Source organism: Sander vitreus, chromosome 23 (genome assembly GCF_031162955.1).
Source record: "Sander vitreus isolate 19-12246 chromosome 23, sanVit1, whole genome shotgun sequence".
NCBI classification, from domain to species: Eukaryota; Metazoa; Chordata; class Actinopteri; order Perciformes; family Percidae; genus Sander; species Sander vitreus.
Window position 1 is genome coordinate 3,164,636 of NC_135877.1, and position 23,498 is coordinate 3,188,133.

The 23,498-nt window shown below is 42.3% G+C and overlaps 1 protein-coding gene across 3 annotated transcripts in view; it reads right to left on the reverse strand.

The window, feature by feature from the left end:
- The window catches only part of chst11 (carbohydrate (chondroitin 4) sulfotransferase 11), a 94,224-nt gene that overhangs the window by 14,735 nt on the left and 55,991 nt on the right, over window positions 1–23,498 (reverse strand). For all 3 annotated transcript variants that reach the window (XM_078281464.1, XM_078281463.1, XM_078281465.1), the window contains one exon: window positions 16,574–16,659. In XM_078281464.1, the coding sequence (XP_078137590.1) occupies window positions 16,574–16,659 (86 nt within the window). The remainder of the gene's footprint in view (window positions 1–16,573; window positions 16,660–23,498) is intronic.

Consider the following 23,498-nt stretch of genomic DNA (forward strand, 5'->3'; position numbering starts at 1 on the left):
GCTTCTTTTTTTTTTTTTCTGCTAAACTACGCTTCCATTTTGTCTCATCAAATGTGATCCGTCTGCACTCCTCGTCTTCTGTTTGTGCATCAGCTTCTATCTCTTTTTGCTGGCTGCGAAGTCATCTAAACAAAGATCAATCGTATTCATCAAAGTTCTCTTTCTCTCTCTGTCACACACACACACACACACACACACACACACACACACACACACACACACACACACACACACACACACACACACACACACACACACACTGAGCACTGAAGGCAGTCTGTCTCGCTGACCCTCTCTGCTTACAGACTGGGATTCATAGAGCAGGCAGGAATAAAGCTGCCAGTGTACCACAACTGTACTAAACACACACACACACACACACACACACACACACACACACACACACACACACACACACACACACACACACACACACACACACACACATGCACACACACACATGCTTCACCTAAGTCTCTGTAAAAGCCAACAGGGCGAGGCCCTTCTTTAAAACCTTGACAATGCTGACAGTTTATGAGGCAGGTTCATCCTTTCCACTGAGGCCCTCTAATGGCACATTAACTTTTCATAATGTCATTTATGAGAAGTCGGAGCAGCAGAGGAAGGACCGGGCCCTCGGCGTGACCACCTGCACACAATGCGACACGGAAAAGACCAGAGGAAATGTTTCTTTACCTAGGGAACCTACTGAGAACACGCTCTTTTTCAACAAACATAAAAAATATGATAACTGCTTCATATTCATGCAGCTCCACACATTCATACCTGGAAAAGGCTCAGAACAACTACTGAGCAGCTCTGAAGGAGGGATCGGGGTAAATGTATTCACGGCACATAAAGTAACCTCTTGGAAATAATGGGGTATATATGGTTTTGGGATAAGAATTGCATCATAATCATCATCATCCGAAGACCTTCATTAAAAAACTGCATATGGTGCAGCATTCAGAATCAGAATCTAAGTAAGTAAGTTACACCCACGTGGAATTTGCCTTGGTGATTGGTGCATCCATAAACAAACAAACATATTAAACATGAATAAGAAATGAACATGAATACAGAAACAGAAACAAATGAAATCAGACAATATGGCAGAGAAAGACACGACTGATTAGTGACGGACAGTAAAAGACTTGTCTGGATTGACGCCAATTCATATACCGGAAAATCAGCCCTGCCTGATGTTTCACTGGATGTCCCTCGCCTTGCAGAACTCTGTTTGTTTCGGGAAACAACAACAAACTTCGAGCTAGCGAGCTACACGCTGAAAATGGCAGTTTGGATCGTGCAACAAGGCAGGCCTGCTTGGTTCTTTCAGGGAATGATTGTAAAGATTTAGAAATAATATGTTTACGGCATTTCCTCTCTGAAAGCTGCTGAAAGCTCTAGGCTTCGCTGCCAGGGCCAAACAAACACACACCGAGACATACACACAATGTAATGCTATTTGCTGCAGGGTTTCTGTTTGATTCCCAGTACCAATTAATGTTAATAATAACAATAATAATAATAATAATGTAATCATTTGCTCCATTGCAGTATTTCCTTTTTAGCAAAGTCATATACGTAGATATGAGAGTCAGTGTTGCCTACCACAAATATGATGGGACTGTGGCTGTTATTGTACTCTAGGCATTTGAGAGATGGTTGTCTGTAAAAGCTGCAGTAAAGCCCTGAGGCCTCGCCTAACCTAAAGGAGCTGTTAATAGGCTATTTCACAAGAATTTCAAGAGCAGGCTTTAATGGAGAGTTTTAGTGCCCCGTGAAGGTCTAACTGAAGACCAGGATAAAACTCTGGGAGGAAGCAGTGAGTCTTGGGGGAAAATAACCTTTCTGATGTAAAATGTTCAAAATGAAAAGGACTAAATATTAGAGTTAAATATTGCTTCTGCCTTGCATTTAAACAACTACACTGGTAGAGTCGAACTAAAGTCGCTTCTCAACCCAGAGTTTGACGGTTTCCTCAAACCCAACCCTGACTGCATAACATTAAATATACCTAGGGTGCGATTTTCCGGGGGGAGGCGTGGGATTTCCCCCTTTCTGGTCTACATATCCCTGCCTCTTCTGAATTATTGTTATCCCCAGTGGGGACAAAATGCACCCCCCCACCTCAAAATGATCATCTACTTCACCAATAGCCTAGACCATATATTAATTATATACCTAAAATAGAAGTATTTTAAACTAAGTAAAGCGCTGTAACGTGAACAGTCTATAGTGCCATAGAAAGATACAAGCCGAGCAGCAGTTGCTGGTTGTATTTAGCCGCTCCAGAGCTCCGGGGCGCCGGCTACCAGCGGCAGTTGTTTAGCCGCCAACAGGTGACTGTGAGCCGGCTACAGGCGCCGCCAGATGACGGTCCTTTCAGGGGCCGTGGTAGTGGAGTTTAGCCAGAAAAAGTGAACGTCATGCCGCGATGGCAGTTAAGTTTAGGGACCAAAACATTTCCTGGGTGAAAGTATTTTGTTTTCCGGCTTGAAAGTGTTTTTATGTTGACACCATTTTGTGCTATTTCATTTTGAGAATTTTTTCCACTGGATATTGAAGTGCATAAATGATTATTTTGGCATGGATGGCCGAGTGGCTCTATATTCATGGTATTGGAAGGGGGATTTCATTCTTGCATGTTTTGTTTTGTTGTGCATGATCAAAAAACATCCCCCCCTCTGCTTTCTTCACAAATCGCACCCTGAACATACCTTACTATAACTATGTCATAATTTATATGACATGACAATGACTATGTGTAGATTGCAGATAGAAGTACTTAAAAAAACCAATATTGAACATAATCCATGGTTTTGCAGAATCATTCACTATCAACATGCTCTTTGATCCAACATCTTGCTCACGAACACTTAATAAACCATACTGGCACAGCAAACTTTAGCCCGTTAACTACAAACGGTTTCATTTTATTTCAGTAGTCTTTGCAGACATTGCATCACCTTTAGTTTCAATGTCATGTTTTCATAGTGTGGGGATGCAGCTGAGAGCAGGGGCTGTCCTTTAACTGAACCTGTCCGTGACATCTAGTAATTATTTGTTTAACCACCTGGATCCGATTTTCTGACAAAGTAGCCTCTGAATGGATTGCTTTTCAGTAGCCCAATACCAACTCTCTGACTCTGGTGTGTCCTCGAATGCACCATCTGCCTGTAGAGAAAGTTCCCAAACCCTCCCTCTCACAGCTGCATAACCACGAGATGCACCATAATGCAACTTTGATAAAAAAAATTGTAAATGAAAGGTTTGAAAACGGGCTCGCAGCTGACTGCTGATGCAGAACTATGTACGCATTAACATACTTCCACATAAACTCTTGCTGTGGTCACTTCAGGGTAGATCTGCAGGACATCTGACACCGGGTTGAACCTGATTCTCCCTGTCCCACGCTCACATTAAACCTGTAACCTGAGTCCAGCATCATGCCTGCTTCCCAGCGGAAAGCTAGCCTGCCTGTGACTGCACCTGTGGTAAACATTTACGCTGATTTCCCTGTCATTCTGACCCATTACCTTCCAACGCATTCTCATGTAATTCCTAATATTATTTTACTTTTGACATTTGTACTCTCGCACTATTTCAGTTTTTCTTTCTATCTTACAAAGTAATTGGATAATGCAAACTATGCATTGGGAATTGCCCAGATTAGGCCCTCTGAGTATTTGATTGATTATGTGTATATCAATCTGTATTATGTATTATGTTATGTGTGTAAACCAAGAAAATACAATACTACAAATAAAAAATGAATGGGTGCGTATGATATCGTACGAAAATACACAACAATTCGTACGATATCATACAAAATTACAGAAAGTGCCAGCTAGTCGCGTAAAGACCGGTCACATGTCAGTTAGCGTGTCTTTACTGTAAAATTTAGCCGAGAAAAGGTGACTGTGAGTCGGGTAGAAAACTCTGTAAATGGACTGTATTGATATAGCGCTTTTGTAGTCTTAACAACTACTTAGGGCGCTTTTACATAGTACAGGCAACATTCACCCTTTACACACATTGATACACTGTGGCCGAGGCTGGCGTACAAGGTGCCACCTGCTCATCAGAAAAACATTCATACAGCGATGGTGCAGCATCAGGACTGGAGTAATCCCAGAAGAGGAACATTGTGGGTATCAACTAACTCCGTAGCAATTTGGGGCTCAGTGTCTTGTCCAAGGACACTTTGACCTGGGACTGCAGCACCAGGGATTGAACCGCCAACCTCCCAACCTCCCAATTGCTAGCCAACCACTCCACTACCTGAGCCACAGGCGCCTTCAGGCCTGGGCTGGTTTAGCGGCCGTTGCCGTTAAGTTTAGCTGACAGAAAGGGGCCTTTTTAGGCAGCAAAATGACTAGTTAAGATTAGAACAAAAGATTGTGATTTGGGGTAAAACACCACTTCCCTTCAAGTAGTACCCGCGGAACACAAACCCTCGTTTCCTGGGTGAAAGTCTTGTTAACTTCTTCTGGACACGAACGCTGCTCTCCTACTTAAAAGCCCTGTGTTTGATGAACCACCCCATCCTACCTACGCAGCGCTTTGCTCTATTGAACATCAGCAGTCATCGTGCGGCATACAGTAATGAACACCTGGATTCCAGTGGATTACTTTTCTTTGCTTCACGAATGAATGGTTCATGAGCAGCCTGTACCTTAAAAAGTGAAAAACAGAACAGAAGGAACTCAATGTAAATATATCCCAATTATGTGTGACATGTGTGTACTTGTGCTGCTGTTCATCTGAAGACCATATATTATGTGCCTTTGTATGCATGTGTGCATTACACCACTTGTGTATAGACACCAGTGTGTGTCTGAGCGTGTGTATGTGTGTGCCAGTACATCTCAAAGAGAAAAGGAGGCGTGTAATTATAATGTAGCGCCACAGACAAGATAATGACAAACTGCCCTGACTTTCCCTCAGAACCGTCAAAGTTTCTCTCTGCTCTCATGTGCACTTTACCCCTTTTCTCCCAGCATGCCATGTTTTACCCCTCAGGGAGCGAAAAGAGAACGCACAGAAGAGAAGAGAGAGAAGTTAAACAAGTAGAAGCAAAAGAGAACAAAGTGAATAAGGTTTCCACTTAGTACATGGCAACTGATCGCTCAGTTTTTAAACCTGCGTCCGGAAGGTTTTACAGAGTGCTCTCAAAAGACAGCAAGAAAGAATTTGCAACAATTTTTAGGGCTTCGTTACCTAGAAATGACGTACTGTGATGTCTGTCAGGGGCGGGGCTAGTGATTGATTTCCATTGGATAAGAGCACTGTCACTTGGCTCACATGACCAATTCATGTTTCCATTTAAGTAATGTTTAAGTTTTTTTAATTTAAATGGCAGACTGAGCTTATAGAAAATGTGTATTGTGATATTTGTTTAAAATTAAAACAAGTGAAACTAATAATGAATGTGATGTTTTATTTAGCAGAATTACATTATGTTGTTCTATCCTATCCAATAGTTCCTATATTTCTAAGCCGATTTTTTATGCTGTATTTTAATAAAATGGCCCGCCCCCACCCTGACTGATTATTGGTCCCTTTGTGCAACCCCACAGTCTGTCTTCAGCCATGCTCACATGGCAGCCTCCAAAGATAGACAGAGACAAAAAGAATAAAGCCTCCTCTAAATCCCTTTGTCTTTAAACCATTGACTGTAAATATTAATGGACAATGCATCTGGTTCGGCGAAGTGCTGCAAATGCGGAAGAGCCTTAAACCTGCATTCTATCTGAATTCCAGCAGGGGAGACTCCTTAAACCTGCTTTCTATCTGAATTCCAGCAGGGGGCGACTCCTTAAACCTGCTTTCTATCTGAATTCCAGCAGGGGGCGACTCCTTAAACCTGCTTTCTATCTGAATTCCAGCAGGGGGAGACTCCTTAAACCTGCTTTCTATCTGAATTCCAGCAGGGGGAGACTCCTTAAACCTGCTTTCTATCTGAATTCCAGCAGGGGGCGACACGTGCGGTTGCAAAAGGAGGTCGGTTTCTGTAGAAGTCAATGTGAAAATGATCCACTTCTCACTTGATTTATTACCTCAGTAAACATTTTCATAATGAGTTTATGGTCTCAATCGCTAGTTTTAAGTCTTCTGCAACACAGAATGATGTTCATTTTTATAAATTATGTCAACATCTGCAACCAGGATGGCTGCACCCGTAACGGCAAACTCAACGACTCATAGCAGCTCTCCACAAACCAATGGGTGACGTTACACATACTCTGTCTGTTAATATTACACAGTCTATGGTTTAAACCCAGAATGACTTATCCAGTCCCCCCCCACACACACACACACACACACACACACACACACACATACTAATACACACACACTTCAACCTGTATCCATAGCATATAGTTGCGCTCTGGTCTGATGGTTTTACAGCAGAGCAACGCTCAGACAGCTGCGTGGCTTCTTTGCTGTGGGTGAAAGGTGCCACGTTTCTTTCAAGCCGGTGCCAGTGGCTGCCGCTGTGTTCCGCCATAATCTGGCCTAGGGTGCCAGTTCAAGGGAGGATGGGAGGGGAAGGGTGGGAAAACACACACATACACGCACACACACACACACACACACACACACACACACACACACACACACACAAACACAGACACACACACACACACACATACACAGATACACACACGGACCGACACACACAGACAAACACAGACACACACACACACTGACACACACCGACACACACCGACACACATCGACAAATACACACACACACACACACACACACACACACACACACACACACACACACACACACACACACTCAACTAATACAATGGATTGTGGGTTTAGCTGGATATCTGCAGCTGGTGAAACAATCCAGACGTATGATCCAGTGGCACAGACACACGCAGACACACGCAGACACTTTCCTCCCTTCACTGAGTACATTCATTTATGAAACAGCAGGGTTTCCCCCAGTGTATTGCAAGCCTGGTGGCCCACCGGGCTTAAGCAACTAAGCAATATTATTTTTTTAATGTTCTTTTAAGACATTTTTTAAACTACAGTTAACGTTAAAGTGGGGTGGCTCTGTTGGAAACTTAGACGTAGTGATATTTTCAAATCTCTGTTTAGCTTTTAGCACTGACTTAATGTAGAATAATGCACAGAATTTGTCTTATAGCTTTTTTAAATTCTCAATTGCACGAGTCCGTCCATGAGACTGTTATCTCAGATACTATTGGGCTTTACATTAATGCTGCCATCAGTCTGGGACTGGAAAAAAAGACAACTTTTCTGGGGGAAACAATGACTAAAATGACCACTCTCCACACTATAACTGTTGGTTGTCCTACAAGGGCTGATGACTTTTCCCTCCTTTAAATTTCCAACTAAGTTGTATTTCTTTTGCTTGGATAAGGAGAGTCACCGGTCATGCAAACGTCAAAGTTTCTGTCAATCAATAAACCGATAAATCTTCCCTTCTGTCCACGTGATCACAAGTTCTGGGTAATGACTGAAAAAATTAGACCATGGATGATACTTTTGGGGGGCCTGTTAGAAAAGTTATGCTTACTATTAGAGGATGGATATCACATCATTTCTGAAATATCTGTCTGAACCCCGCCCGGCCCGTCGAGCTCGGGTTCGGGTTCAGACAGATATTTAGAAATGATGTTGGAGTTCGGGTCGGGCTCGGTCACATCAGTGCGATAAGGCATTGAACATTTTAAATCTAAAAAAGCTTATTATGTAGGTGCGTGCCTGTGTTAACGTGAGCTTGTTGCCCCGTGTGCGCTGATACGCTCATCTGTTGACATTTCTGAATGCCTTCCTACAGTTGCTTAACAAAAGCAGGCTTTCCACAAAAACAAATGTACATGTGTCATTAGTATGAGAAAAAGATTAGATTTTAAATGTGTCTGGCTCGGGTCGGGTTACTGCACTGTCGGACGCGGGCCGGGCTCGGACAGAAAAATGCGGCCCATTCTGCACCTTGTGTTTCTCATGTGATAATCATGATTATCACTGACCTTGTGGAAAGCACAGAAAACCCCTGAGGGCAGGGCATGCGGAGGAGACGTCAAGCCTTTCTCTTTGTGTGATATTACTCCCTTTTCCATAAAAAAACTACTGTTAAAGAACGAAAGTCATTTTCTGTATACTTCTTATGCTGAAGTGCTGTAAACTAACTCTACTTGCTGCAAGTAAATGAACTTTTAAGTGAATTCCAGTGATTTTGTCCATTCTTTGATGAATAATTATCCCCAGGGCCCTAAGCATGTTTTGTTTTAGTGGCCCTTCCACAGTGTAACATGTTGCTACTTTACTTAGCACTGCACCAACTTGTGTAAATTAGACCAACAGATAGACTAGAAAGAGATGCACTGCAAGCTAGCACATCAACTTATCATTCTTGTTATTAGCTGTCATCAAACTCAGAGAGGAGTTAACACAAGTTAACTTGAGCTTTCTCCTGATTGTGTGTTTGTCCTGCCCACTATATGGAGGAAATATTTATTCATAATTCAAATTGAATCATGTGTGCCCAATGCACCCCTTTTGTTTCAGACCCTCCCACCAGCCTTTGGGCCACGCCTCCTCATTTACATACACTTTTACTCTTACACTTCTGTCAAGTCCAAATGGAAAAGCCAAAAGTTAAATCGAAATGGAAAAGTAATTGACGGTAATTTCCAAATTCAGTTTAAGCATTTATATTCAAGCTTTACATTTTAAATTTGACTTTTTGCATTGCACTTTACATTTTCAAATGATCATTTTTTCTTTTTCAGTTTCCTTTTTTCTTTTTTAAATTAAATTATGGCTTGATTTTTCCTAGTAGCGTAGTACAATAATATTTTTAATTTGATCTCGCTTCGTTTTCTCTTTGGACTTTCAATTTGAATTATGAATAAATATATCCTCCATACCCACTATGCTGACACATCCAAATCTGTCTGATTGTCAAATCAGTGTTGACACACCTGATTCTATCTACTTGCGTCTTAAACATGAAATTAGTTTTAATTGAAACCATGTCGAGATGGAAAAATATGAAAACATACTGTGAATAAAATGTAGATCAGAGTGAAAAGAGATGAAGGAGAAACGCATCAAATCTTACCACTAAGTAGGCTCATTTCCAAAAAATCTTCCAGAATTTAAATCTGACTCTTACTGAAAACCCAAGTCTTTTACTTTAGAAGATTTTTTTTCCCGGTTCTCTATCCTTGTGGGGACATTTCATCCCCTAAAATACAGATACATGACAACAGACACAAACACACACACACACACACACACACACACACACACACACACACACACACACACACACACACACACACACACACACACACACACACACAGACAGACAGCCATTGGACACATGCTTCCCATTACAGTGACCCTCCATTAGTGCTGATGTTGACTTTGAGTCATTCATCTACAGTTCCAACCCTAGATCTGCGCATCCTTTTCACCAGCCACAGTTGTGATCTCTGAATCAGCGTTTAACTGTGAGCCAGGCTTTGGCTCGGTCATACATAATGAGGAGGAAAGAGTATTACTGTGTAAGGAAACTAGTTTCCTTCCCTGTATTTAGATGGTATCTGACCATGTTTGTGGCCACATCCAGTCATTCCCCTCTGGAGGTTTTATTGCATTTGGCAAATCAACTCACTTGGATTTTAATTCAGATTAATGAAACCAGTGTAGGTCCCAAGGACGCAGAGTTCAGTCCAGAGCTGTAATGTAGTGCAAACACACCGTAGGGTAAAAATAGCAGAGACGAGGATCACTGTGAGCTTTTAGGAACCTCAAAGACAACTTGTTGCTCCCTGTCTACTGTACCCGCAGCCCTCAGTGAGTGGGGAGTTAAGCCTCGGATTTAAAGACCTGACTCCAAAATGTTGTAGTTTTTCATTTATTCAACGCGTCTGTATTTGGAAGGATACCACAGAACAGTTAATTGAATGTAAAACATTCTAAACAGAGAGAGAAAAATACGTAGAGAGGGAAAGGTGGATGACAGAACTGAAGTTAGGGAGCGTTTAGTCTATATCCACCACATTCCACTCCGTTGCCGTCAGAAATTCCATTTCTGAGGACTATGGTTAACTGCTCCTCAGATCTCTGCAGGGTAAATCCAGACAGCTAGCTAGACTATCTGTCCAATCTCAGTGTTCTGTACGACTAAAACTACTTTTGAACGTACACATGTTCCACCAAAACAAGTTCCTTCCCAAGGCTATTTTGCAGAGGCACTGCGGCTTTTCCCGGTGCTTAGACGATTGTGATTGGTTTAAAGAAATGCCAATAAACCAGAGCACGTTTTTCTCCCATCCCGGAATGCTGCCAGACCCTCCTCTGCTGCGCTGTGGAGGAAGGTCTGGCACAGCGAGACTAGGGACAGTTTTATTAGGCTATTCACAATAGCTTCAAAAGGTGTTTATCAGATGATGTATAGCTAATATTGATTATATATAGTATGTCAGCAAAGAAAGGACTCCTTACAGTCCTTTTTGTTTTTGCTGATAAACATAACAATAGGTACCTCTAATATACGAGCTTGGTCTGAACTTGGAAAAACTGCTTTTAGTTTCAGTGCACCCGACTCCTGGACCAAATTACAGCACTGTCTTAAAATCAACTCCATTGTGTCTCTTGGGACAGTTTAGAAATCTGGTTTTAAACCTGCAAACTTCATGTAACTGCTTTACACTACTGCTTTGTCTTTTGCGTCCCTATTATCCTAATGTATGTATCGCATCATTTTCCAACGGCGGAGGTTTTATTGTCTCTCTATATTTCTTAAGATTGTACTTTCTGTGTTGTTGTTCTGTTTTTGTCTTTGTAATCTGACTCGATGACATTGAAAATGAGGGTCGCCCCTCAATGATCTCTCGAGGATAAATCAAGGTTGAACGAAAAGGTGGAATATTCTAACCCTGTGTTTTTGCATGCAGTAGGTGCATCGTTTGAAGGCAGCACATTATGTGTTTCGTTTACCGGCCATATTTGCATAAATCTGCAGAGGTTAGGTGCAGCTGGAGGACTTTTTAACACACATGGTCAAGGGATGTACTGTAGTGCTTCCCTATAAGCTCTGCTTATTTTATCCTTTATGCCAAGAAAGGTATTTGTCCCATGAATGTGAAACAAGCTGTAAACGGAATTACCTTCACAGATTCAATGACAAGGTGAGCCAGACCTCTGATCTGATAGCATAATGATTACAATGTATCATGCATTTACACCTGGCATTAACAAGAACTTTAATATCCAGATAATATATAATAATATCCAGATGTGTGATCCTACATGTACATTAAGTTAAAGAGACTGAAAACTTGTACTCTAGTTGTGGTTGTAATGCTAATTCAGTGTCTTTGTTTGTTGTATGTGCACACATATATTCATGCTCCAGGCATAATAACAACTCAAATGTTCTGACCTTTAAGTTGAAGGAATTTGCATTTTTATTATATGTACTGATCCTACATCCTCAAGTGGACAACACTATTCTGTGTGGTTATGGATGGAATATTCTATTCTATTTTTGAACATATTCAGGAATAAGCACTGTCTCCTCACAACAAGAAGGCCCTGGGTTTGAACCACAGACTGTAAAAATAGTGGATGTAGCATCAGTGGTGTCACCTATTGGTTTGTGGACTGCCGTTTTGATGCCAGGAGTTTGGCAATTTGGCCACCCGCCATCTTGGTTTTTTGAAACCGGATGGGACGCGTTTTGACGAAAGGGGGGAGCTGGGGAGGATGACACGGCCAAGCCAGTTTTGTTCATGGCTGCAATGGAGCAGCGCTAAGCTAAACGCTTAAGAGGGAAAGTTGCCGATTTGCAACCCTTTTGAAGCGAGTCATCCAGTGGAGATTTACCGGCGGGTAAACGCAGACCTCCGGGTACTGCCACCATTCATCTGCATGTACGGGAGTACAGAAAAATCGGCAAACTTTCCCTTAAGTTACCAGCCAATGCTAGTGGTAGCTAGCTAGCTTGGTTGGCCGAGCCCTAAACAATACCTTTTTAGGTGACCAAATGTTCCAGTTAACTTTGATGAAGTGAAAACACAGAGGGAGAAGGTCAGAGTTTAAGATTAAAACACGGACAACACCCCAAAACAAGTTGAGGTCTATTTTAATGTACACAGTGTCATAGTTAGCATTGCTAAGCCTCTGTCCTGATTGACAGGTCAGTGTGTAGCCACGCCCCTAAAGCTTCTCCTGCTTTTTTGTCGGTTTTAAAATGCCATAATTTACTAAATGAACATCATGCTGTATTGAAGAAGACTTGAAAGTAGTGAATGAGGCCATCAACTGATGACAAAAATGTTTATTGAGATTTATTGTCTCATAGACTTCTATAGAAACTGACTTTATTTTGCAACATTTGATAGAATGCAGGTGTAAGGCACTTCCGCATTGGCTTCACTTTTCAAACCCGGAAGCTTCGTCCATTATTTTTTACAGTCTATGGAGTGAACACGATGGTACCAAACATGGCAACCTGACTGTGATGTCAGGACTTCTGGAAGCAGCCCACGTTCACTTCACAGGCCGACCAACGGGCCGTTTCCAAACTATTCCTTTAGCTCATCATACACACTGCATGCTTAGTTAGGGTCACCTCAACCCTAAACCAAAGTCAGAAACCTAAAGTCAACCAGTGAAGAAGTGAAAATGTCCTCACCAAAATATGGCAAAAATGTCCATGCTGAAGGTCTGCAATTAATTATGAATTATTAATAAATGCTTCTGAAAGACAGGGCAAATAGAACACACTAACACACAGTACACAGTACACAGTACACACACACACACACACACACACACACACACACACACACACACACACACACACACACACACATACATAGTGACAGCTCTCTCTTGACCACTGACCCCAAGCACCCTGCTAAGGTTTACTCTAGCTGCACCACCCCCACCCCCCCACCCCTCCACACACACACACACACACACACACACACACACACACACACACACACACACACACACACACACACAGAACTATATCAATGAGACTTCACATAAGTGAGAACGTGTGGAAAAATCCTCCACGGAAAATGAACCTATGGTGAGTCCATGCACACCTGGTCCAATCTTAGCTGTCCAAAAAAAACACTTAACCCTTGTGTCGTCCCCCACAGGTCAAAACTGAAATAAAATTAAGCTTTTTTTTAAAAAACATTTTCTTCGTTTTTTATCACTACCATCAGTATACTGTACACAACACTCAAATTTGACCCGACGACAACAGGAGGGTTAAAGCCTCCCTTATACATTTAAAAGGCGCACGGTGATAAATGGCCAATAGAGAAAAAGAAACCAATGGAGAAAATGTGAGAAAGCTCGAGACAGCACAGGACAGAAGAGGTGTGAGGAAAGAGACGGACCAGGGCTAGTTGCAGACTAAAGAGGCAGACAGACAGTAAGTGATAGATAGTGAGGAGGACAGTGATGAGAGAACAGAAACTATGCAATCCATCACTGTGATAGCATTGCCTCCAGCAGTGTCCTCCTGTCTCACTTCCCTTCAGCTACTGAACCACCACTAAAGAAAGATTTGTTCTTCTGCTTCAGCTACATATATATATATATATACAGCCCCACCCCCGGAGCCAGTGGTTTTGCATGATGAAGCCCATAAACTATACATTGTGTATACTTTTCATCCTCGCGCAACCTTTTTATAGCATTAAGTTTGGTGAATTGTTTCCTACTTTCAAGGCAACCATTGGTTTCACTTCCCTTGCTTGTAATTTGTAATCCATCACAGCGAACATTAAGTCGCTTTGCTTTTTGTCAGAATTACATTATCATTTCAAGCAGGGACTGCTTTGAAAACTCATGATGCATGCAAGGACACTCTGAGGTCTGTGCTGAAAAACATTATTTTTTAAAGGAAACATGTTACATCTTGAGTTTTACAAACACACCGCAGTGACAGACGGGACTGAACGGAGACAGATTTATATATATATATATATATATATATATATATATATTAGCCTGCTTTAAATATTGGATTCAACCTGTCTATGGATTAAACCCAGGTTATTTGTGTGTTTAAACATGACTTTTAGAGTCTGAGAGAGATGAAGAGACCAAAGCATTTAACCCTTCGCAGAGGTGGCGAACCCAAAACCGCCGCTGACCTGTGGGTATCGTTTCTGGGCAAAGTGTGCAACCTTACCCTGCCGATGGACCAACACAAAGGTGATGCTCTGCTGTTACCCATCATGGGTCTGGCAAAGCGAGACTATGCTACTTCTAACTGTGCGAAGTAGGGTGCTGAGGCACCACCACGTATATTTGTAGCGATGCAAGATTTTTCTTCTCTGTCTCTCCCGGTCCTTGAGGTGGAGACCTCCCACTAACCTCCGCCTCCACAGGGATCACTTTCTAGATGCCATCAGAAAAACTTGAAAGAAAGCTGTAATCACGAAGAAATTCCACACATAGGGGCTTTAAGGTTTTCAATGACTCAGTTAGCATGATCATTTTGTCATGTCTTCCAAATTGGATTTTCTTACAATACAGCTTATGAATGCAATACTTTTTGGCAGCCACATCTTAACTGAGCTGGCTGCCAAAAAAAGCTTCTTTTTTTTTTACCCTTAAACACTAATAGCTGCCTGGAAGATATAGGAGCTGGTCCTAAAATCATATGCTGTGTTATGGAAAGTGGTCAGCAGCAGAATTGTAGTTTATTGGGTAAATTATGTGGAACCATCAATACCGTTTTTAATAACTTTAAGAATTTTAGTCAAACGGGATGAATCTATACAGTGGGTGGGACACTTTAATTTACTATGTATTATGTTAATATGGGTCTTTACTTTAATCTTGCCTCGTGCAGCTTTAATAGTGACCATTAACAGAGGGGGTGTCTGGCCAGCTCAGCAGGCTAAGACCTTTGTCACCATGTCCATTTCATTCTGCCATCCATCCTGTTCCTTTCCCACTGTAAACTGCCCAATAAAGCAGGAAAGCCATTAAAACCGCAACCCATAACATGCATTAATTTCATACCGGCAATCATGTTGTTATAGCAGGTGTCATGTTCACAGATGGCTGCTATATGGTGAAGCTCTAAATTATTGAATGCTAAATGGTGTGAGGCTTCACTGGCTGGAGCAGACTTTGACAGAGCAATAATGGTCTATTCACAGAGACATGAGGAATACTACCTGCCGATGCTCAACACTTTATTTAGTAGCTCACTATTTCCTCTCTGTCCTTGAGAGAGGTAAGTTGTTGGACTTCTGCAAAACCTCTGTCCTCTTTTTGTCTGTTTTCATTCCTGAAAGATTGCTTCATCGCCTCAGGCTGGAAAGTTCCTTGACTAGCGGACGGAAGATAGATAGCCATTATGCTAATGCTGTCCCCTGGAGTTTTTTATGGGGAGGTCAATGTGGAGGGGGGGGACGTTTATGCCTTGTGTCTGCACTACTGCCGCGTTACCGAACACCTAAAACGAAAACATTTGGAAACACTGCTGCCACCATTTTGGTTTGAAAACTCCGGGGTTGCTTTGTAATCCAAAAGGGCACAAAAGGGAGAGCTTTGGAAACAACGATTGAACGTCAGTCAGTCTTGCCGGTTAGGTAGGCTTACATACCTTTCAGTAACAGTTCCACCTCGTTGTCGGTCTCTCAAGACACTTTACAGTTAGAGTAGTTCTAGACCACACTCTATAATTTACAAAGACCTAACAATTCCAACAATTCCCCCAAGAGCAAGCATTTGTTCTTGATTCCTGGTCTTGCTTTTCACCATTGTTGTTCTTTTTCTATTTTCTGTATTTTCAACTTTTAAACCCATGGTTTTAACCACAGAGTAATGTTAGGCAATCTGCTTCCTGTCTACACGTACAGTCCACCACGCGCATGCCCAGTGTGTGCGTATGGTCATGTGATATTTGTTGTCAGACGTGTTAATATAGAAGGAGATTAGTTCTGCTACTGGAGCTAAAACTCTTGTGTGGAAGGAGATCGTTTTTTTTCTCAAAACGCTGTTTAAAAATCTAAATATAGCGTAGATGCAGCCTCAGACTGTCCTTTTCAGGTTAACATTCAGGCAGGGACGCACACTTCACAGTCAGGGCTGAGCAGCAACCCACATTTAGGATAAAGTGAGCTAAAGAAACTAGGAAAGCTGTGAACAGTCTTGCACAAAGGGCGTTACATTTGGGCTGAGCAACATTTTGAGCATATCAAACACTTCATGTCCTACATTCAGGTGAATTTTTCTGCAAAAATGTGTACCTTTTCTGCGTCAAGTTATGGTGCAAATGTCTTTATTTATGTAAATTAAATTATTATTAGATATCATAATTCCCCCTGTAAATAACACCTATGTCTCACACAGAGACAGGCATACATAAAAAAGCCAAACTAAAGTCAGCTGGGGTCAGCCTCAGAGGGCCTCCGACAGCTGGAGGAGAGTACAAATTGGAAGAGATGAGGCTCAAGAGAGATAGACAGAGAGATAAATAAAGAGAGGGAGCAGTCATGCGAGCATGTTAGCCTCCTACCTGTGTGGGGTTGTAGAGCTCCTGCAGGGCGTTGCGGGACCCTTTCCTACAGCAGCCGTCCACCACGAAGGGGTTCCTCCGCATGACTGCAAAACACAGAGGAGACACCAAATCAAATCAACCAGCCTAATCAAAGAAGACTAGGAAGATGAACGAGGAATCAGTAAGAAACTTTGTTGCTCAGGAACATCTCTCTACCCAAGAATACTGACTCTTTCTCTAAATATGAGGTCTTCTACTGGAATGTAGTCTAATGTTACCACATAGCATAAACACCTCTTACAATCAGCGGCAATTTTGGCCCTTTTTTAGGGGTGCTGTTGCACGACTAAAACAACTTTTGAACGTACACGTTCAACCAAAACAAGTTCCTTCCCGAGGCTATTTTGCAGCGGCTCTGTTGGGTGCTTAGCTCCGCCCAAGACGATTGTGATTGGTTTAAAGAAATGCCAATAAACCAGAGCACGTTTTTCTCCCATCCCGGAATGCTGTGTGGACTAGCCAGACCCTCCTTCACAGCGCTGTGGAGGAGGGTCTGGCAAAGCGAGACTAGGTAATTTGTAATAGGAAGATTGTGTTTGCTTTTAAGGAGCAAAGTTGCTAAGGAGTTTTGGACATGCATACTATGAATATATACAAGATAGCATTAGATTAGATTTCGTTTGGCTTTTACACCCTTTCTTCTTAATATATTTCAGCATCTTAAACCTACATAGTTCAACAAATGTTCAACTCTGTTGATTGGTTTTGTTGCTAAAGACCCAGAGAAGAGTTTTTGTCATATTTCTCTAATGAGGAAGAGTAAAAGCCCATGATCAGAGCTGCCGCTCCTTCACTGGGCTGTATTCCTGTGATTGACGCAAGAGGGAAAGCTGCAGGGATAAATAATGAGAGCACGAGAGGACGAAGCCACAGTTCAGCGTGTGTTTGGCTGGATCTCAGCTCTTTACACAACTCGATACAGCGCGGTAGCTGCTGGAAGCAGCTCAGTAGGAGCAGCCAGCGTAACACTCGGCCCCCCCGCCAACACACTCCCTCCAATCACTCGGGATGGAAAAGCGCTGAAGGACGGCACAGGATCGACAGGGAAGAAAATGAACCGCTAACGAGGAAGCCGAGGATTTAATGGCAATTTATTCCACACGTCATCCTGTCCGTGGGTGAACATGTGCCATCGGGAGAGCTAATGAATGATGAGAATGATGCATGTTCACACTGGATACATTTCTATACAGTGTATCTCCATCAGTAAACCTCAACAGTGAGGTTAAGTGCATGCATTCACATCACGAGTAATACATTATGAGACAATGTAAACAACAAATGATGCCTTTTTTTATAGGCCTATTTGTTGATACACTGACTATGTTGAAATGCACATCGCATAATATTCCGTTTATTGCCCTAGTTCCCAAAAAGACAAGCTGTTTACATGGCTAATGAAAGTGAATATTCCAAATAGGATTTTTTTTAAAGTTTACTACCGGTGGCAGACTTGTTCAACCGTACAGCCTCCCTCTTTCATTCCTTCAACCACCTTCTTCAAAACGTAGGTGTTGCGATGTTTGTGTATATTCAAAAACCTGTTGATATCCAATTTATAATGTTTAAAGGTCCCATGGCATGAAAATTTCACTTCATGAGTTTTTTTTTAACATTAATATGAGTTCCCCCAGCCTGCCTATGGTCTCCCAGTGGCTAGAAATGGTGATAGGTGTAAACCGAGCCCTGGGTATCCTGCTCTGCCTTTGAGAAAATGAAAGCTCAGATGGGCTAATCTGGAATCTTCCCTATATGTCGTCATAAGGGGAAAGGTTACCTCCCCCTTTTCTGCTTTGCCCGCCCAGAGAATTTGTCCCACCCATGAGAAAGAGAGAGACATCATGGCTTGAAAACAAGCGAAGCATGGCAGTTGGTCAAGGCCACACCCCCACCTTCCCCCTTGCCCCCCCCTCTCTCCTCATCAATAGCATTTAAAGCTACAGACACAGAAATGGCACGTCCTAAGGAAAGCTCATTGTGGGACTGGCTCTAGTGGCTGTAAATCTGCACCAAGGCTGAATTTTGGGAAAGAGACTTCAGATACAGTATAAGGGGACCACTGAGGCCTATATAAAAGAGACTTCAGATACAGTATTAGGGGACCACTAAGGTCTATATAAAAGAGACTTCAGATACAGTATTAGGGGACCACTAAGGTCTATATAAAAGAGACTTCAGATACAGTATTAGGGGACCACTAAGGTCTATATAAAAGAGACTTCAGATACAGTATTAGGGGACCACTAAGGACTATATAAAAGAGACTTCAGATACAGTATTAGGAGACCACTAAGGTCTATATAAAAGAGACTTCAGATACAGTATTAGGGACCACTAAGGCCTATATAAAAGAGACTTCAGATACAGTATTAGGAGACCACTAAGGTCTATATAAAAGAGACTTCAGATACAGTATTAGGGGACCACTAAGGCCTATATAAAAGAGACTTCAGATACAGTATTAGGGGACCACTAAGGCCTAAATAAAAGCATCCAAAAAGCAGCATGTCATAGGACCTTGTGTTTCTCCTTCCGACCAGAGATGTGGGCTTTTGTTTGGGCCTGCATCTCTACCGCAGCCCTGCAAACTATTGGCTGGTTGGTTTGTGTACAACATCCATAGCAACAAACACAGCTGATCACAAGCCGTAAACAGGCTGTAATCAAACTGCTGTAAAAAAAAAAAAAACCCATAGAGACGCATTATTCCGGATTCACTGTATACATGGCCCAAGAATGCTTCTAAAATCTGAATAATAATAATAATACCTGCATATCCCACATGTCTTTATCGGAAAATGCTAAATTCGGAAAAAGGCCTTATTCAGAATGTTGATTATTATTAATGTTACATGACCCGTATCAAATTAGTTGTATTCGGAATAATAGTGGAATATTAGTGCACATGTAAACACACTCACTGTTTTACCTATTTCATTTAGTACCTATTTCATTTAATATGGTTGCCTCTATTTACAGTGTGCAGTGGGTTGTAGAACAATGCTGGAATTTGCACATTCATTGTGTAAAAATAAAAATGTCAGAATCCACATCTTGCTTATTTACACACCTGCTCTTGCACTGAACTGCAATTTACAAATCTACATGTAAATCTGCTTTCCAGCCAGTACACACTCAGTATCTGCATAATAGGGATGTTGTCTGTGACTGTCAGTATTTTCATTTTTTAATATCTTTTTTTTTTTTCTTTTGCCACAGCAGTTGCCACATTCCCCTTCAAAAATCAATAAGGGTTTGTCTGCTCCTACTCTCATCTCACATCAGTGGAACATCAAAGCAAAGAAAACTGTACACATTTCTCAGCGGGCTGCTGATTTTATTTTTTTAAATCCTGGTTAAAAATGGAAGGGTCGAGTGGGCTTAGGTTGCCGCTGACCACAGATATGCCAGCTAACCCTGTATGTGAACCGTAATCCCTCTATTGGCCCAGACCAGATCCACTGACGGAGCCCTGGGGAGCGAGCTGAGCGCTTGTTAGCGTAACGAGCCCCAACAGACAGCCATGACCTTCAAACACCGAGGGGAGGCTAGAGAGAGGTGAGGGATGCCTTTACACACTCAACACCCACCCACACACACACACACACACACACACACACACACACACAAACTGTACATGCACGGTCAATCATCCACACACGTAAAGCGTGATTGATAGCCGTATTGCTGAAACTGGTATTTAATAATGAAGTTCAAAACCTGGACGATGCAAACAGGCAATTACTGCTTTCTCTGAAGACGGGAGCTCACAGTGCAATAATGCAATCATGGAATATCTGCTCTTTAGGCTCGCTCACACTGAAAAGCACAAACACGCGCACACTTCCACCGCAGGCTGAATCAGCAGAGCAGTGGTGATTACTGATTACTGTGGACACAGGCTGGAGGTGGAGCTCAAGGTAATGAGTATTCAGTCCTGGTGTGTGTGTGTGTGTGTGTGTGTGTGTGTGTGTGTGTGCGTGCATGCGCCGCGTGCGACTGATGGGTCACAGAGCCGTGGTGATAGTTATCTGCTAGCACCAGTGAGCCCGCTGCTAATGACGACGGATGCCAAAATGAATCAGGCTGCAGGCTTCTCTGTGCTAAGTGTGAACACCAACACATTCAGCACTTCCAGTCATCTGTTCCTTCCCTGAAGCGACACGCTGCAGTTAGATTCAGTGCACTGAGAAAGGATGCTTTGCTATAGACTAAATCTGGAATTTAATAAGATGCCAGTATTGGGTGGCCTCTCATTTGTAAAACGTTGGGTAACACTTTACTTGAAGGTATCTACATAAGAGTGACATGTAACTGTCATGAACACATGACAATGTCATGACACAGTCAACCCTAACCCTAGCTCTAACCCTAACCATAACTTGTCATGACAAAAACCAAATGACACTTACTAAAAGAAGCGTTATGTCATAAACGTTTATGACTTGTTTATAATGTTTATGACACGTTCATGACACTGTCATGTCACTCTTATGTAGATACCTTCAAGTAAAGTGTAACCAAGAGTTGTGCAAAAAGAATGTATTGCACCAATGCATTCTCATGAACGAGTTTGTATGATATCGTATGAAAACTGCTCTTATACAACAGCAGTCAATGCGGTGCATACAGCAATAAATACGTGGAATACATACCAATTACAGTGCTTTACCTTCAGTAGCTATATGTACGAATGAGAACAGCCTCAATGCTCATAAATAGCCCTAACCCTCCAATAGATCTTGTAGAACCTGGTACATGCTGGAAATATGCATAGCATGCATACCATTTAGCCTGGAATTCAAATCCATTGCTAAATAAATCGATAAAGTTTTTTTTCTAAAGTTTTTTGTTGTTGTCAAAAGATCAGTTTGAAAAATTGAACGCCACAGCTCTGACATATTGTAACAGGTAGCCTTAGCAACTAGTTTAACATTAAAAACCATATAGGCTTTTGCTGGATCCCACGTAACTTCTAGGCAAGTCCCTCCCTACGAAGCAGCCCGATTGGTTGGGGTTAGGCATTGACCTCGAGAGGTTAAGGTTAGGATAGCCAATTGGTCAGAGGGTTTATTTTTTTTCAAAACAAAGGGACGTCTGACTATTGGGCTGTAGGACCAAAGGGAATTTTTCGGGTTATTGGTCGGAACAATGGAGCGTCGGAGAAATGACATGGCACCTTCCCCTGTCCCATCTGTAGCAGGAAAAGTTAACCCTCTCCTTGATTTCATGTTGTTTTTGGAGAAGGAGAAACAGTAAATGAGTTGGGGGAAATGCAACGCTACCAAGCCACGGCCGAGCGACATCTGTCGCCACAACGTGTAGTTACATTTTTCGAGAGGTGCACGTCAGGCTACGGTGTAGGGTCCGGCGTAGGGTTGTGTCTCCAAATACCTACGTACGTAGCCACGGCGTAGATTTTACGCAGTAGTATAAATCAAGCTTAAGGGTCAAAGTTGAACTTATGTGACCATTTCAATTGGAAGCCAAACAGTGGCTCCAATCCTCATCTTTCTGGGTGTTTCAACCAGTTTCAAAGTGAAACAATTGTCTGTGAAGGTTTATGCTGATTTGACCACATTTGGAGAAAACAGAAAAGCTCATCTTTTTAAATCCTTTTGTCCTCACATGGTGCCGAACTTCACACCTATAAATAAACACACACACACACACACACACACACACACACACACACACTGACATAGGCCTACAAGTAAATTAAATCTGTCCACACCGGCCTTATCGCTGTGCATTGGTCTGCTCTGATGCTTCCAGGTATTTACCAAAACACACACATCATACACACCGACAGCAAGCAGACTCGGACTGAACTGTTTTAATCCGTCAGTAATCCTGTCTGTGCTCTGTCTGCTGCCTTTGACTGTTCATCACACACACACGCACACACACACACACACACACACACACACACAAACACAAACACACACACACACACACACACACTGAAGCCACTGGGACCTGTACAACGAAGCTGAAAACCACCAGTGTACGCCCACCCAATCAACGGGAATATAAGGTCACCCGTAGTCCTCTGCCAACACCTGGCTCATTGGTTGGTGGGAACTGAGTCGTAACCATGGAAACCAATACCCTTCAACCATCCTCTCACCTGCACCGGCTGGCCGGATTCCTCAGGTCTGGAATCAGGTAAGGGCATGGGAAAGCAGAGCTGTTCATTTCCTCAGTGCTGACAGGTATCGACTGGGCGCTGCTGCAGTACAAACACACTCATGATGATGTGCTAATAGACCTCAAGTATTACAAAATTTGAGGCTAGTTTTGTGGACAGGAAAGTTACCTTCCCACTCATTCTTGTGAAAATGTACATTTTTGATGCTACAGACAGCATTCTATAATGCAAGATGAAGTGTCTTGATGATGAGGGGAAACACAAGTGCTGAAATGTAACCATAACGCCCTTTTACTTCCAGAGGAAGTTACTAAAAATGTACATTTAATGCACAGAGCTGTATCTTGTACATTTTCATGTGCAAACATCTAGTGGTCAGCAGAGGAACTGCATTTTAAGATAATGTGGCTTTCGCTATCTGGGACAAGAAGAAGATTTACTAATTTCATCTTCCATCTCCTCTTCAACTGATACTTCAACTGCTTTCATCTCATAAAGGAGCGTTCTGTGATCCGCGACTGTGTTCAGTGATTATACTGAACAGTTTGACTGTTTTCAGCACTTTCACTTCAACTCAATCCCCAGCACATTGCAGCAATTCATCTTCAGCTGACACTTAAACTGACACTTCCAACTCGCTCAGCACTCAAAGTTACACTTCGACTCCACTCCAAGTGCTTCAGCTTCAACTGCAACTCTCAATCAAGCAAGTCACAAGCAGTGGATGAACAT